The sequence below is a fragment of the Hypomesus transpacificus genome, unplaced genomic scaffold, assembly GCF_021917145.1.
Source record: "Hypomesus transpacificus isolate Combined female unplaced genomic scaffold, fHypTra1 scaffold_27, whole genome shotgun sequence".
Classification (NCBI taxonomy): domain Eukaryota; kingdom Metazoa; phylum Chordata; class Actinopteri; order Osmeriformes; family Osmeridae; genus Hypomesus; species Hypomesus transpacificus.
In genome coordinates, this window is record NW_025813796.1 from 3139017 (window position 1) to 3151843 (window position 12827).

General features: G+C 40.6%; 1 protein-coding gene across 1 annotated transcript in view; it reads right to left on the reverse strand.

Moving 5' to 3' along the window:
• LOC124463163 (fibrillin-2) overlaps positions 1–12827 on the reverse strand; it is a 131274-nt gene that overhangs the window by 51695 nt on the left and 66752 nt on the right. The window contains exons 12-21 of the mRNA XM_047014931.1: positions 12292–12411; positions 11933–12058; positions 11377–11499; positions 10875–10997; positions 10011–10163; positions 9024–9077; positions 8682–8807; positions 6356–6481; positions 3983–4102; positions 3601–3738 (exon numbers count right to left, since the gene is read on the reverse strand). Of these exons, the coding sequence (XP_046870887.1) occupies positions 3601–3738; positions 3983–4102; positions 6356–6481; positions 8682–8807; positions 9024–9077; positions 10011–10163; positions 10875–10997; positions 11377–11499; positions 11933–12058; positions 12292–12411 (1209 nt within the window). The remainder of the gene's footprint in view (positions 1–3600; positions 3739–3982; positions 4103–6355; positions 6482–8681; positions 8808–9023; positions 9078–10010; positions 10164–10874; positions 10998–11376; positions 11500–11932; positions 12059–12291; positions 12412–12827) is intronic.

Genomic DNA, 12827 nt, shown 5'->3' on the forward strand with positions numbered 1-12827 from the left:
AAAACAATATGAGTCCAACGTAATGTTTATAATAGGCTACATAAAGCTCAAAAAACTATTTTGCACTGAAATTAATGCAAAAAATCTTGCTCGCGCGCTATGCGTATATTTAAATATAATTGCGCAGCTCCCCCTGTCAATGATCTAGCATCCCATCAGCACCTGCATTAAAAATTATCTGGCGCCAAATGGCGCCCCCTGAATATTGCACGCAGCACGTATTATTTACCACAGATTAAATTTTGGCATGGGAAAATGCAATTGTCTCTGTGAGCCTGACTCTAATCCATGACCATTTCTTCTTAATTTCTATCATGGTCCGGTTCTCCGAACCCACAGCATTTCACGGCCCCTAGTGACAGTTTTCCACTCCACCGACTTTCTTTTGTTTTCTTTTTGCATACCTGATGACAGGTCGCCAAACAGGACACATTTTCTCGCCTCCGCCACCTCGATCTCAGTCTGTGAAATATTTTTTTTTTGCGTGTTTAGCCATTTTAATTTAGACAAAGAAATGACCTCATGGTCCTTCATAGTCCATTTGCATATTCATTTATGTGAGGAGGCAAGGGGGGGTCAGTGGCCCGTTCACGTGCAGTCAGTCTCACGTTGATTGTGATTTATAAAGGAAAGGTGCGCAGGACCGAGCGTACGACGAGTTTTAGTATGTGAATATTTCTGTGCGTAGGTACTTTTCAGGGTTTGGCCGTACGCCATCTTCTGGTGTGTAAGCTAGGCAATCTTTTATACATGAGGCCCCAGGATTTTTTATTTAATTCTATACTGGACTGGTAACCGGTGAAGTGATGCTAAAACAGGTGTGATGTGTGCTCTTTTGTTAATTTGAATTAAAAGCCTTGCAGCAGAGATCTGAACAGCCTTGAGACGGTCAAGCTCCTTCTTACATAAACAGGTGAATAGACTATTCCAGTAATCTAAACGAGAAGAAATAAGGCATGAATAATCATCTCCAATTCACCCTTTGACACTAGTGTTCTTAATTTGGAAATATTCCTCAGTTGGAAGAAACAGATTCTAAGTAATTGTTTAGATTGATGCCCCAAGGACATATTTGAATCAAAAACAACACCTAAGGTCCTGATGCTCGGCTGGACAGATGAGCATAAGTCACCAATTTGCTGCTTTATCTGAGGGATTCTACTTTCAGGGGCAATAATTAGTGTTTCTGTTTTATCTGAGTTCAAAAGCAAAACGTTGCCACATAACCACTGTTTGATACTAGTCAAGCAGTTGATTAAAGAAGACAGTTTAGAGACCTCAGCTTCCTTAAACAAGCAGTACAATTGAATATCTTCTGCATACAGATGGTAAGATCTGTCGCTAAATTGAGTAATGATCTGTCCTAGAGGAAATATGTACAAGAGGAACAGAATAGGTTCCAAGACAGAACCCTGAGGTACCCAACACAACAACTCTGCAGTTTCAGACATGATCTGATTCACATAAACACTGAAGCTTCTACCAGAAAGGTAGGATGAAAACCATTTAAAAACTGATACAGACATTCCAACCAGGTCACAAAGTCTATTGATCATAATATTATGGTCAATAGTGTTAAAAGCAGATGAGAGGTCCAATAGGACTAAAACTGCTTATTCCTTAGAGTCAGCTGATATAATAATATCACTAAAAACTGTAAGTAGTGCAGTTTCCATAAAAGGATTTTTACAGAAACCAGACTGGAACTCGTGATTCTCTAGGAAAGGGATGAGTTTCTCTGTTACAACTTTTTCTAGAATAGACGGGCATAAGGGCATATCATCATCATTAACTTGTCAGGGTGGGGAACACATTGCATTTGTCATCCTTTTGTCTTTGAGGGAAGACAAACATGACTATTTCTATAAAGCTTTTTGTGGCTTGTGGTTGACTACATTATTGGTCAACGATGTTTAACCCAAAATCAGAGAGTGAATATCCAACTGTAGGGTTTATGTCAATAGAGGAATGACAAAAGCAGAGAGTTGTGATTGAATATATACAGTACTGGGCAGTGTGTCAGACTAATTGAAAACATATGGCACGTGTAATCTTCTAACCGCTGTTGTCATAGGGAAGGCATTAATTTGCCTTCTGTACAACACCAAGGTTAATCACAGGTACTGTGCACTAGTATTCTAAATATTGTTGTAAGTGGCAGTTCTTTAGATATGGTTATCTTAAGATGTCAGTGAGACACACAAACAATGGGCCTCATTCTCGAACGCAGTTAAGAAGAATTTAAGAAGGAATTTCTTCTGAATTGGATTTGAGAACATTTTTGCATTCATGAATGTTTTCTCATCTGGGATTTGTTCTGAACTTTAGAAGACTTTCCGAACTCGAAATAGCAGTCGTAAATCGGCCAGAGTTGTCTCAAATGCGATTCCTTAAAAAAACACAAGGATCAAAGGAATCGCAATTAAGAAAACTCTCAGTGTTACTGAAGTTTTGAAAAATCGTTGGTGATTAGATTAGATTCAACTTTATTGTCATTGCACAGAGTACAGTACTGAGGCAACAGAATGCAGTTTAGCATCCAACCAGAAGTGGAAAAACAGCAAGAAGTGCAGAGCATGACATGTGTAAAGTGCAATAAGTGAACAAATAGACACAAATAGACAGTAAATACAGTAAATACAAACAGCAATTGGGACAAGAATTGCGTTCACATCAACTGTACAGACTATGGCAAACCGTTTTATCATTTAACCTATGAATTCTTGATATCCAAAATTCGAATTATTGATATCAAGAAGCCCCTAAGAAACAATTCAGAAGAAACTTAAGAAAATGTTCGAGAATGAGGCCCAATGATTCCTGGAATTGTAGATAGTATAGTATTGTAGATCTAAACTCACTCCTCACATTACAGCTGTCCTAGCTGGTCGGCAGTGGCTAACCTGATAGATGCGGGTCACGGCACCAATGTAACAAACATGACCACGCAAGCTTTGTCGATAGGCACATACACATCCTCACTACCCATCACTGGACTCGAACTCGGGTCCACCGACTCAGCAAACAACCAGCTACGCCAACAAAAAACTAGCTTTTCACTGGCGTGGGTGATCAGTACTTTAGCCAATCCACATTGACTACACCACTTTCAATGACGTTCAATGCTATGTAGGCTTTAGTGCCAGCTCAACATGGCTGCACGAGCTCCATCGCGAAACTGGCGTATAATAATTTTGGGGGGGATCTCAAAGCGCATCAACCACTGCACCGCAAGTCCTTGGGTCCTGAAAAACACCTGCAAAATTACACAATTTTATTTACTTATTTCACGTTTCTAAGGGTGCCATGACTGAAAAAAGGTTGGGAAAAAACTCCTTTAGATAATCGTACACTTGTTAGCCAAAATCCCTCTATAAAACCACACTGACAGACAGAGATTCTTTGTATTATTGTAGAGATGTTGCCTCTGTACTCCTGAGTCTACATGTATTTTTGACAGCCCTGACACCTAATGGAAGAGTACAAATCCACAGCTTGCAGTAACGCGCAACAAAATAGAGGATTAAGGGGGTTTATGATAATAGCTGAGCACTGCTGTATGGAAATGAGGAAAGTCTGTGAAATAGGAAGATTGCTTACCAATCTCACACTGCTCACAAGGACTGCCCCAGGCCGCTCCCAGGGTGGAACAGCACTCAGACTTGAGAGTGTCCCCATTGATGTTGACCTCGCAGCGGCCATCTTGGATGTTCAGCCAACAGGTCCCCTTCAGACTGTCTGTGGTGAGAAAACGATGGCTTTCATAAACACTTCTAGGCTAGTGGTCCTGTTCAGTAAGTATGGGAAGAAAATGATAATTCCTATGTCATCTATACTCTCAGATTTTTTTGTTGAAAGCCTTAATTGACATGGTAAAATATAGTACCATAGCATAATTAACTCAATCTTGTTTTAAAATGTAGGAAGTTCTTCACAAATTCTTGTCAATGCAAAAATATGCTGACTCATACAGTGCTCGTACCTATACAAATGAGACCGGTGGTGTCCAGCTTGCTGCCTGAGGAGCACTCGCAGATGAAGGAGCCAGCAATGTTCTTACACACACTGTTGACACAGGGGCTGTTCTCACACTCATTCAAATCTGTAAACAAAGAGAGCGATGTGGTGGGGGGTTACGAAAATATATCTTTAAACATTTCTAGAAAAAGGGGCACCCCGGTAGGTCACTGGAGAGGCCTGGGTTTGAATCCAACCCAGGCCCTTTACCGCATGTCCTGTCCGCATGTCCGGAACACACACTGTCAGAAATAAATAATACATTCATAAATGCCACCAATGAAAAAAAAATCCTGACTGGAAGGCATTACATGCCATGTTCATTCAATATATCAGCAGATTTTTTTCTTCTTCCTTTTTTACAGAATTTACAGAAAATGGTGTTGCCTTTGCCCCCGATCAGTAGTTAACAAGACAATCACTTACATGCAGTGTATGTGCTCGTCTACTTCTGCAGACTGGCTCAATTATTGATGCAGCAGCATTTATACATTTATCAGTGGTTCAGTAATGGATTTATGTTGGCAGTTTTATCAACTGGAAACTGTTATTAACCGTTGTAACTATTGTGAAGCTTTGGACAGAAGTTTGGCTTGGAATAAATAATAATTATGTTAATGTTATATATTCAACTAATTGTATATTTTCTTTTTAAGAAATGTGATGCTTATGTATAGCAGTTTCAGTTGGAATCCTGTTTTGCTTCGCACACAAAAACTGTGTTTTGTCAGAGTTCTTTGGCAGTGAGTCTCCAGACAGTTTTTTGTCAGTCACTGAGATCACAGTAAGTCAGTTGGTAAGTTGGCAAGTGTGAATCATAGATTTTTTGCTCGGTAGTCACTTCTGGCACTGCTGGTGCAGACAGCTAAATGAAATCAAAACACACAGTAGGCCTATTCCATGTGACTCAGTTCCTTCTGTACTCACACACATGAAAGTATGCCTCATTCTTGGATCTCATGGAATGTGGATGTGTCAGAGCTGACAATAAAAGTTTCCAGTGATTAGGAAATGTGTCAGACAGGGAGTGGGACAGGCATTCCTGCTTGGGAGCATGTGGGGTTATCAGAAAATTGGAATAGCATGTATAGTGAAAAAGAAATGAATGCAGGGAAAGAAAGTTGTTTGTTAACGGAACTGCCTAAGTTTACAAGGAACAGATGTCATTGTAAAAATGTGTCCCTCTCACTCCCAGGCCTTCCAAACATCATTTGGTGTTTATCCATTAACACACCTTGAGCATGTCAACAGCACTAAGGAACTCAATGCCCAAATCAAGAGTCTGTGGTATCTACTGTAGTTTACTACCAGTGAACCAGCAAGTTCAAACAGACTAGATAGAGATTCTGCTCTATTCCTTGAACCACAGAAGCAGAAACTGCAAACATCCCATAAAAACCACACGCTAGGCTTCTTTAGAAGCAGATCATATGTCTGCCTCTCTATATTGTTGCCTGGATTGAGCTCTGGTCAATACATATATAGTATTTGGCTGTTTTTCACTGGTCAATGTCCTTCTTCCAGGACTGACCTCACAGAAGAAGAGAGCAAGGCCACCTGTGGAGATCACTGTGGCAGTCCCTATGGAGCAAGAGGGAACACATTTTCACAGCCAATTAGACCTATTAAGTAATTTCCCCACTGTTGGCAGTGAATTCCTCTAAGGCTCAAGAGGAGTTGAACTGGGCCTCTGGCAGGAGCTTAGTCACGATAGAGTCAGGGGCTTAGCTGGAAGCAGGCTTTTTGGTGAGCAGTCCATCCTTCTTTAATGTTCTATCTCTTTCTGTAGCCAGGGGGAAGAATAGCTTGGATGACCTAACTGTTATTGGGATTGAAGCACTTACAGTACAATGTGACTGGGTTATCAGATGTCAGGTTGATTTCCCTTAGATTCCCTTTTATAGTTCTTAACTTTAACAAGAAAGGAGACTGCGTTCCAAAAGTCTTGAAGGTCATTTTCCTTCATTAACCATAAGAATAAAATGCAACAAGGTCACATAATAAGAAACTTGTGCTTGCATGTGTGTGCATATGGGTGGATAACTTATAGAATGTTGCTGGAGGACGACTTCAAACAAACCATCTGTTTCAGATATGAGCTTTGAGGACTACTGAAATAGTCAACTGTAAATCCCCTGTCTGCTCTACAACTAGATAAGGATGCAAGGGATAACAGATAAACAGAAACATCTTCATGCCCTTTTGGTTTGCTTTGGTATTGCCAAAGGTTGATATGAACCTACAAAATTCTTTACTCTTCGTTAGAAATTCTCTAATTCAAATCTATTGTGAAATCTTGACATTAGTTCCACAGTCTTTCAGTCCAATCTAAACTCACCTTCACATGTCTCAGAGTCCTGCCTGAAGACGAAGCCCTTGGGACAGGTGCAGCTGTAGCTCCCTGGAACATTCCGGCAGAGACCGTTGTCACAGAGCAGATGGTTCACCATGCATTCATCGATGTCTGGACAACAGAAAAGCACACAAACCAACAGGTGCCTTTGTCACATCCAAGTAACTCTGGACCCCTCACATGTCAATGAAAGAACCAAGAAGGAAGGTGGGCTGGTGGAAGATTTATGACTTTCAAAAAACAAAGGGACTGCAGATGGAGTAGTTGAGAATGCAGAACATTTGGGGGTTAAGTTGTTTTGAGTTGGTGTCCTACCAAGCATTCATCAGTATTAGACAGACAGACTGAGAGAGAGAGAGAGAGAGAGAGAGAGAGAGAGAGAGAGAGAAAGAGAGAGAAAGAGCGAGAGAGAGAGAGAGAGGGAGAGAGAGAATAGCAGGCTTATTGGAGGAGGATGGACATTTTGGATCTAATTGAAAAATGATACTCACACACTTTTCAAATTTTCTGCTAAATGGTTCAGTCTGTTCATAAAACCAGAACAGTCAAAGGCCATGAAAACACCTTGGTTTCTCATAGATTTCTATATGTGATGCATGGGCTTTATGAGGATCAATTAAGTACTGTACATATTAGCACCCAGGTGAACCTTTCATCTGTGTTAACCAAGCGCCCCAAAACGTGTGCATCCACATGTCTAGATTGATTGTGCGTTTTCTGTTTCCAAAGAGTACAGGACTGCCAGCTTGAGCTCCAAAGTCAGACAGAAAGGGAAGTTGGAGAGCTTATGAAGCTGGCTATAATTGCACTGTGGAAATAATATCCCGTAAAACTCTTTCACAGAACATATGGGGGAGCAAAGAGATCCCTGCTGCAGAGCTTGCCGGTAGCAAAAGTAGAAGTGTTCTTAAAATTTTACAGGCATTTCTTAGGTCTTTGACAGCGTACTGAAATTCCTACTTTTGTATTAACCTATACTGTTAACACGTGATGCAATTTAATTCCAAAACAATTCCTGTGAATATGCAATGTTGTATTATAGGTATTGCTGTATAGTTACATGGTTGTCAATGTAACCTTGATGTAAAGTGTTGCCAGTATTTCTAAAAGCACCTATGTTTGGGTGACATTTCACAGTGCTCTCAGCATGGGTGTGTCCATCAGTTTACAGAGTTTATAGTAGCTGCAAAGCTTAGCTTGTTTGTCCAAAGCCAAGTCTGTTGGCTTTTTTCTCTTCCTCTTTCCCTCTATCCCTTCCTTTCTCTATCCCTCTCACTCTCTCCAGTCCTGTCATCAGTCCACAGGTCTTTGGCAGTGTTTCAACATCTTTAAAGTGCAAGTGTAAAGTTATCCTCCTGTCTGTTTCCCCCAGCCAGATACACACTTGATGTCATTTGAATGTGCATGAAAGGTGATTTGTCCCAGTGGTGAAATGTAGCACAACCAAGTCAGCCCAAGGAGCAGCACTGGTATAGTGTGAATATTGGGGCTGGATTCTGGTTTCACCATGCTCATGTAACAGACGTGGTATTGCAAGTTCCGTCAGAGGTATACGGGCCTCCATCCACTCCCACGGGGAGTCGAACTCACCACCTCTGACTTCCCAAGCGCCACAACTACAAACTACGCCAACGAAAAGCTAGCGATTCGTCGACGCGGGTGGCCTGTTACATACTTGAGGAGTGAGTTTCACCACACACCGGCTACACTAAGACTGTCTGTAGTTTCTGTGATATTTTGACTATTGTACTGCTGCTCTGCCTTTAAATATGTTTTCTCTCCCTGCTTTAGTTTGTCCATGCTACCATCGTGCATGACCCTCCGCATCCCTGTCACTGCCCGGTCTTGGTGTTTTTGTCTCCTTCTGCCTCTTTGGTTTGTTGTCTGGCTGGGTTGTTGGCCACCTCCACAAGTGTCTGGACTCCATGGAGGGAATTCTGTTCATGCTGCAGGGCTGACGCCCATTGATTATTGATCTCCCCATAGGGTCGAAGTGCCACTTGTTGCACACTTATCGTCAAATACTATTTTATAATTTGTACAATAAATAATCATTTCACTAATTCAGTGGACCAATATAAAAGTAAAGTAATCAAAAACATGTCAAATACTCATCAACATGTCAGATAGAGGTCATGGAACACTAAGACTGGTCAAGAACGGAAATACATTCCAGGACCAAGTCCTGTACCAAGGCCCAGATAATTCTACAGTCAGGGACTTACATCAGAGTAAAAAAATATGTAGTTCTTAACTATCTGTACAATATGGGACAGTCCAGTTCTCATACTAAAACTCTATTTACACTTACCCACACAGTTCTTGCTGCTTTGGTCTGACTCGTAACCGGTGTTACAGATGCAGCGGAAACTGCCTCTTAGGTTCTCACATACTCCGTTACCACAGATGTCAGGGTCCAGGCCACACTCGTTAATGTCTAGACCGAGATGCAAACATGGGTTTTACAGAGGGATAGTAATGCTGTTTTGGTTTTTATAGGAATCTGATGTTGCTTCCCTAAGTGCTACAGGTGAAATACTTTTTGGAGGACTTAAATGTGATGAAAACCTGTGTTGTTTACTAAAATCTAAATTACTATAGTGTCCATTAAAAATAGGAATTAATAAGAGCAGTACATGAATTATGACATTACCTGTTCCATCTACAGTGAAGCCAATTCCACTTCCACACAATGCCTGAAACTCAGCTAAAAAACAAAAAATTCTGATGAGAAAACCATAGCAATATATGAATAAGAGCCAGGTGCCATTCATTCTTCAGGTCACCAAAGACTTTACCTTTATGTTAATATAAAACAAGATTAGTGGTCTCTAGACAAATATTAGTGGCTAGTAGACATCACACATTACAAAATCATCAGTTACTGTAATACGTCATTTTATTACTATACTGATGTCAAGGACCAGAGAGAAACAAGGCATAACCGGTCTTGTCCTTTCTTGGCATGTCCTAAGTCACAGATGTTCCTGTAGAAGTCATTTGATTTATACTCCCTTCAACTATTCTGCTCACAAACAAGGCACTGTCCATCAAAGGTGATCATTTTTTATAATTTTTCCATTTTCGTTCAGCAGACGTCTCATACATAGCAAAGTACAGTGCAGGGGCATGTGACCCTGCAACTTCCAAAGTGTTCTAACCACTGAGCTACATCCTCCCCTAGAGTCATGAACACTGCCTTGCAACATGTTTTTGAATTAAACCCTTTGATACAAGGCCGTAATCATAATACATATTGGGGGGGGACACACCCCCCCAATATTCAAATCTGGTCAAAATGTCCCCCCCAATATATTGATATAAACATATAAATGTGCTACGCTACGACAGGCAACCACGCACGCTGTCCGAAATTATTAAAAAAAAAAACAATTGTCCTCCCCAATGTTGACTCCATGGCTATGGTCTTGCTTTGATAATGCAAACTATATGAGTAAAAAGCAGAGCCAAGGAGGTGCTTAATACACTTATACCCCTGTAACTAATAAATATACTATATATAAACTATAAAACAATTTGAGCACAAAATTTATTATCTAAACTAGTTTCCTTACCCTTCATCTGTGCAAGTACATAATTGTATGAATAAATAATGAATTGAAGTAGACTGTAATTGTACCAGAGTTCTTGGCAGGACAGGATTGGCATGGCTCTCCAAAGCTGTAATCACTACTGGCACAGCAACATTCAGACTTGGTGACTGCTCCTTGAAAGGGTTGCATACACACACCCTTCTTTATAGCTCCATAGCAGGTACTCCGCATGTGTGTATCTGGTGGAGAGATTAAGATGTATATATTAAGAGAGATTAATACCCAGATATGAAAATGTACAGTGGACCATAAAGCTATAGATTTATTACATTGTAAAAATAATATATATATATATATATTCTTAAGTACTTTGAATGGCTTGAAGGATAAGGGAACCTCATCCAACACCAAGTGTATCATATTGTTATAATCAACAACATACAGTGTTTATATTACAAATCACCATTCATGGCATGTATCACCTGTCAACTGCAAATATTTTTGGTTGAGCTGAGGATTTGAGTTGTCGCTTTGGATTTCCATTCATTTGTCCAAACAGAATTTGTATTCATTTGTGAATGTAGTGCATGTCAGTGTCTAGCTCTCCTCCACTATGTCATTTCCTGAGCAGTAAAGTATCATTCATTTGTACTTAAGATAAATGTTCTGGCGAGCAGGAGTCTAAAGTGTCTTCTGACTCACTCACTGTGAGCCATAAGGTCTGCTCTAGATAGGGTGATTTGCAAAAAAGCTCATGGACTCTCATTCTAGCTGAAATCTGAAACAGCTTGTGGACAGTATTGTCTCTTGCAAGCTCTGCCGAGAGGAATCCAGAGCCCAAGTAGGTATGTCTGTTTTTTGGTGTGTATGTATTTTGTATGCTCTTTACATGCCAGCATACTGGATAGATGTGTTGGAGTGTGTGTGTGTGTGCATGTGTGTGTCCTTACCCACGCAAAATCGTCCATCCACCCCTACAGCCAGTCCAGCCAGACACACACACTTGAAGGACCCCTCTGTGTTGATGCAGCGACCGTTCATACAAATGCTTGGAGTCTGACACTCGTCAATATCTACAATAGAAAATCAGTGTGGCTGTACAGTGAGAGAATTCCCAGAAACCTCTTCCCTAGAAGTCCATTCTTTCGGTTTGATACTAAGACGGACTCATGGTAGACAGCTGCTGTTGTATTATTGGAATGAATACTAAATGTATCACAGATGAACTGCTAGAACGTCTTGTCGTAACTACAAAATTATCTGGGTCATGTTCAAATTAGCAACATCCAATGTCCGTCCTACAAATGAGAATGTTTATTTGTATCTTTCACTTTGGATAAAAGTTTCTGCTAACGAATAAATGTATCTCTACAGATACGAATATTATTGACCATTGCATGAAGTCATCCCCGCACCCGCATCACCCAACCCTGGATAAGAGAATTAGTGTACCTGTGCAGTAACGTCCACTCGATGCCAGGGTGAACCCGGGTTTGCAGACACACTTAAAGCTACCGTCCTCGTTGATACACATGCCATTCAGACACATGTTGGTGGTAGCACATTCATCATGGTCTGAGGGGTGAAAGTTCATTCATGGAGTCAAACATGTGAGTGCTAAGACAAACTCTGAATTCTGACCCCTTTCTGTGGGTAAGTACTGTGAAGGATGAGGTTGGTAAGAAGATACATAAGATCTCTATTAATTTGCTTCTGTTAAACCAGACGGACTGTACATCATCCAGGATTGTTCTTGTTTGATCATAAGTTATATGATCACTTGTTGTATGGTTAGAAATACTAAAGTACAGACTAAAAATCCACCAATAGCGCCTCACATTATTGTCTATTGTATCTTGCATTTCTTTTTAAAAGTAAATATGGGAACTACATTAATCAGACTTTTGTCTCCAATATAGTTTTTTTCAAACACAGAAAGAACGGTGTTTATGATTCATGATTTTCTAGTCTCTCAAATCCTGTCCCCTTTTCCTCATTCCTATCTTACCGACACAGTTCCGGCCATCGGAGGTGAGCTGGAAACCTGCATTACAGATGCACTGGAAGCTGCCTTCTGTGTTGAGGCACCGTCCATTCTTACAAAGCACCCCATTGTGCAGGCACTCATCAATGTCTTCACAGAAAATTATAAAATTGCAGTTAACAGCAGTAAGCTCGTTAAAACACTTTTGCTCTACAGAATGTACAAATTATTGTAATTGTGGTTGCTAGTTGATCAAGTTGTTGATGAATTTCATTTAGAAAGAGATATCAAGTCATGCTACTATATCAAGGTATATTTCTCGGAAACCAATTTAACGTACGTAACTTTCTAAGTGGCACGTACTGTCACATCTGGAGACTCACCGACGCAGGTCTGCTTCCCAGGAGTCCTCTGAAAGCCAGTGTGACATTTGCAGTAGTAGGAGCCAGCTGTGTTGACACAATTACCATTGGTGCAAGGGTCCGAGGAGCACTCGTCTACATCTGGGAACAAGGAATGGACGTGCTTAGCGGGCAAATGGAAGCAGAGTAAATATTGAGACCCATCCTGTGTAAAGTGGTACCTTTCTATACCATCCCTATGTGTTAGCTCTGGATCCAATGCTTTAAATATGCTTTTGTACAATTCTGACATGACACAATGTCCCCAGTTAACCAATTAACTATACATTGTCATCAGAGGAAGGATATCAGTTCTTTCTATAGCCCTTTTATTAGAATTTGCTACAGTATGTGCAAATGTAACGGGATAACCCTAACCTTGCTGTGCACAAGTGCATTACCTACACGTTCTGATGGGTAGCAAAAAATTATAGGATGTAGATCCAAAATCACCAGGGGTTGTATTCACAAAACATCTTAACGCTAAAAGAACAACTGCCCCATTCCATATTTGTAGC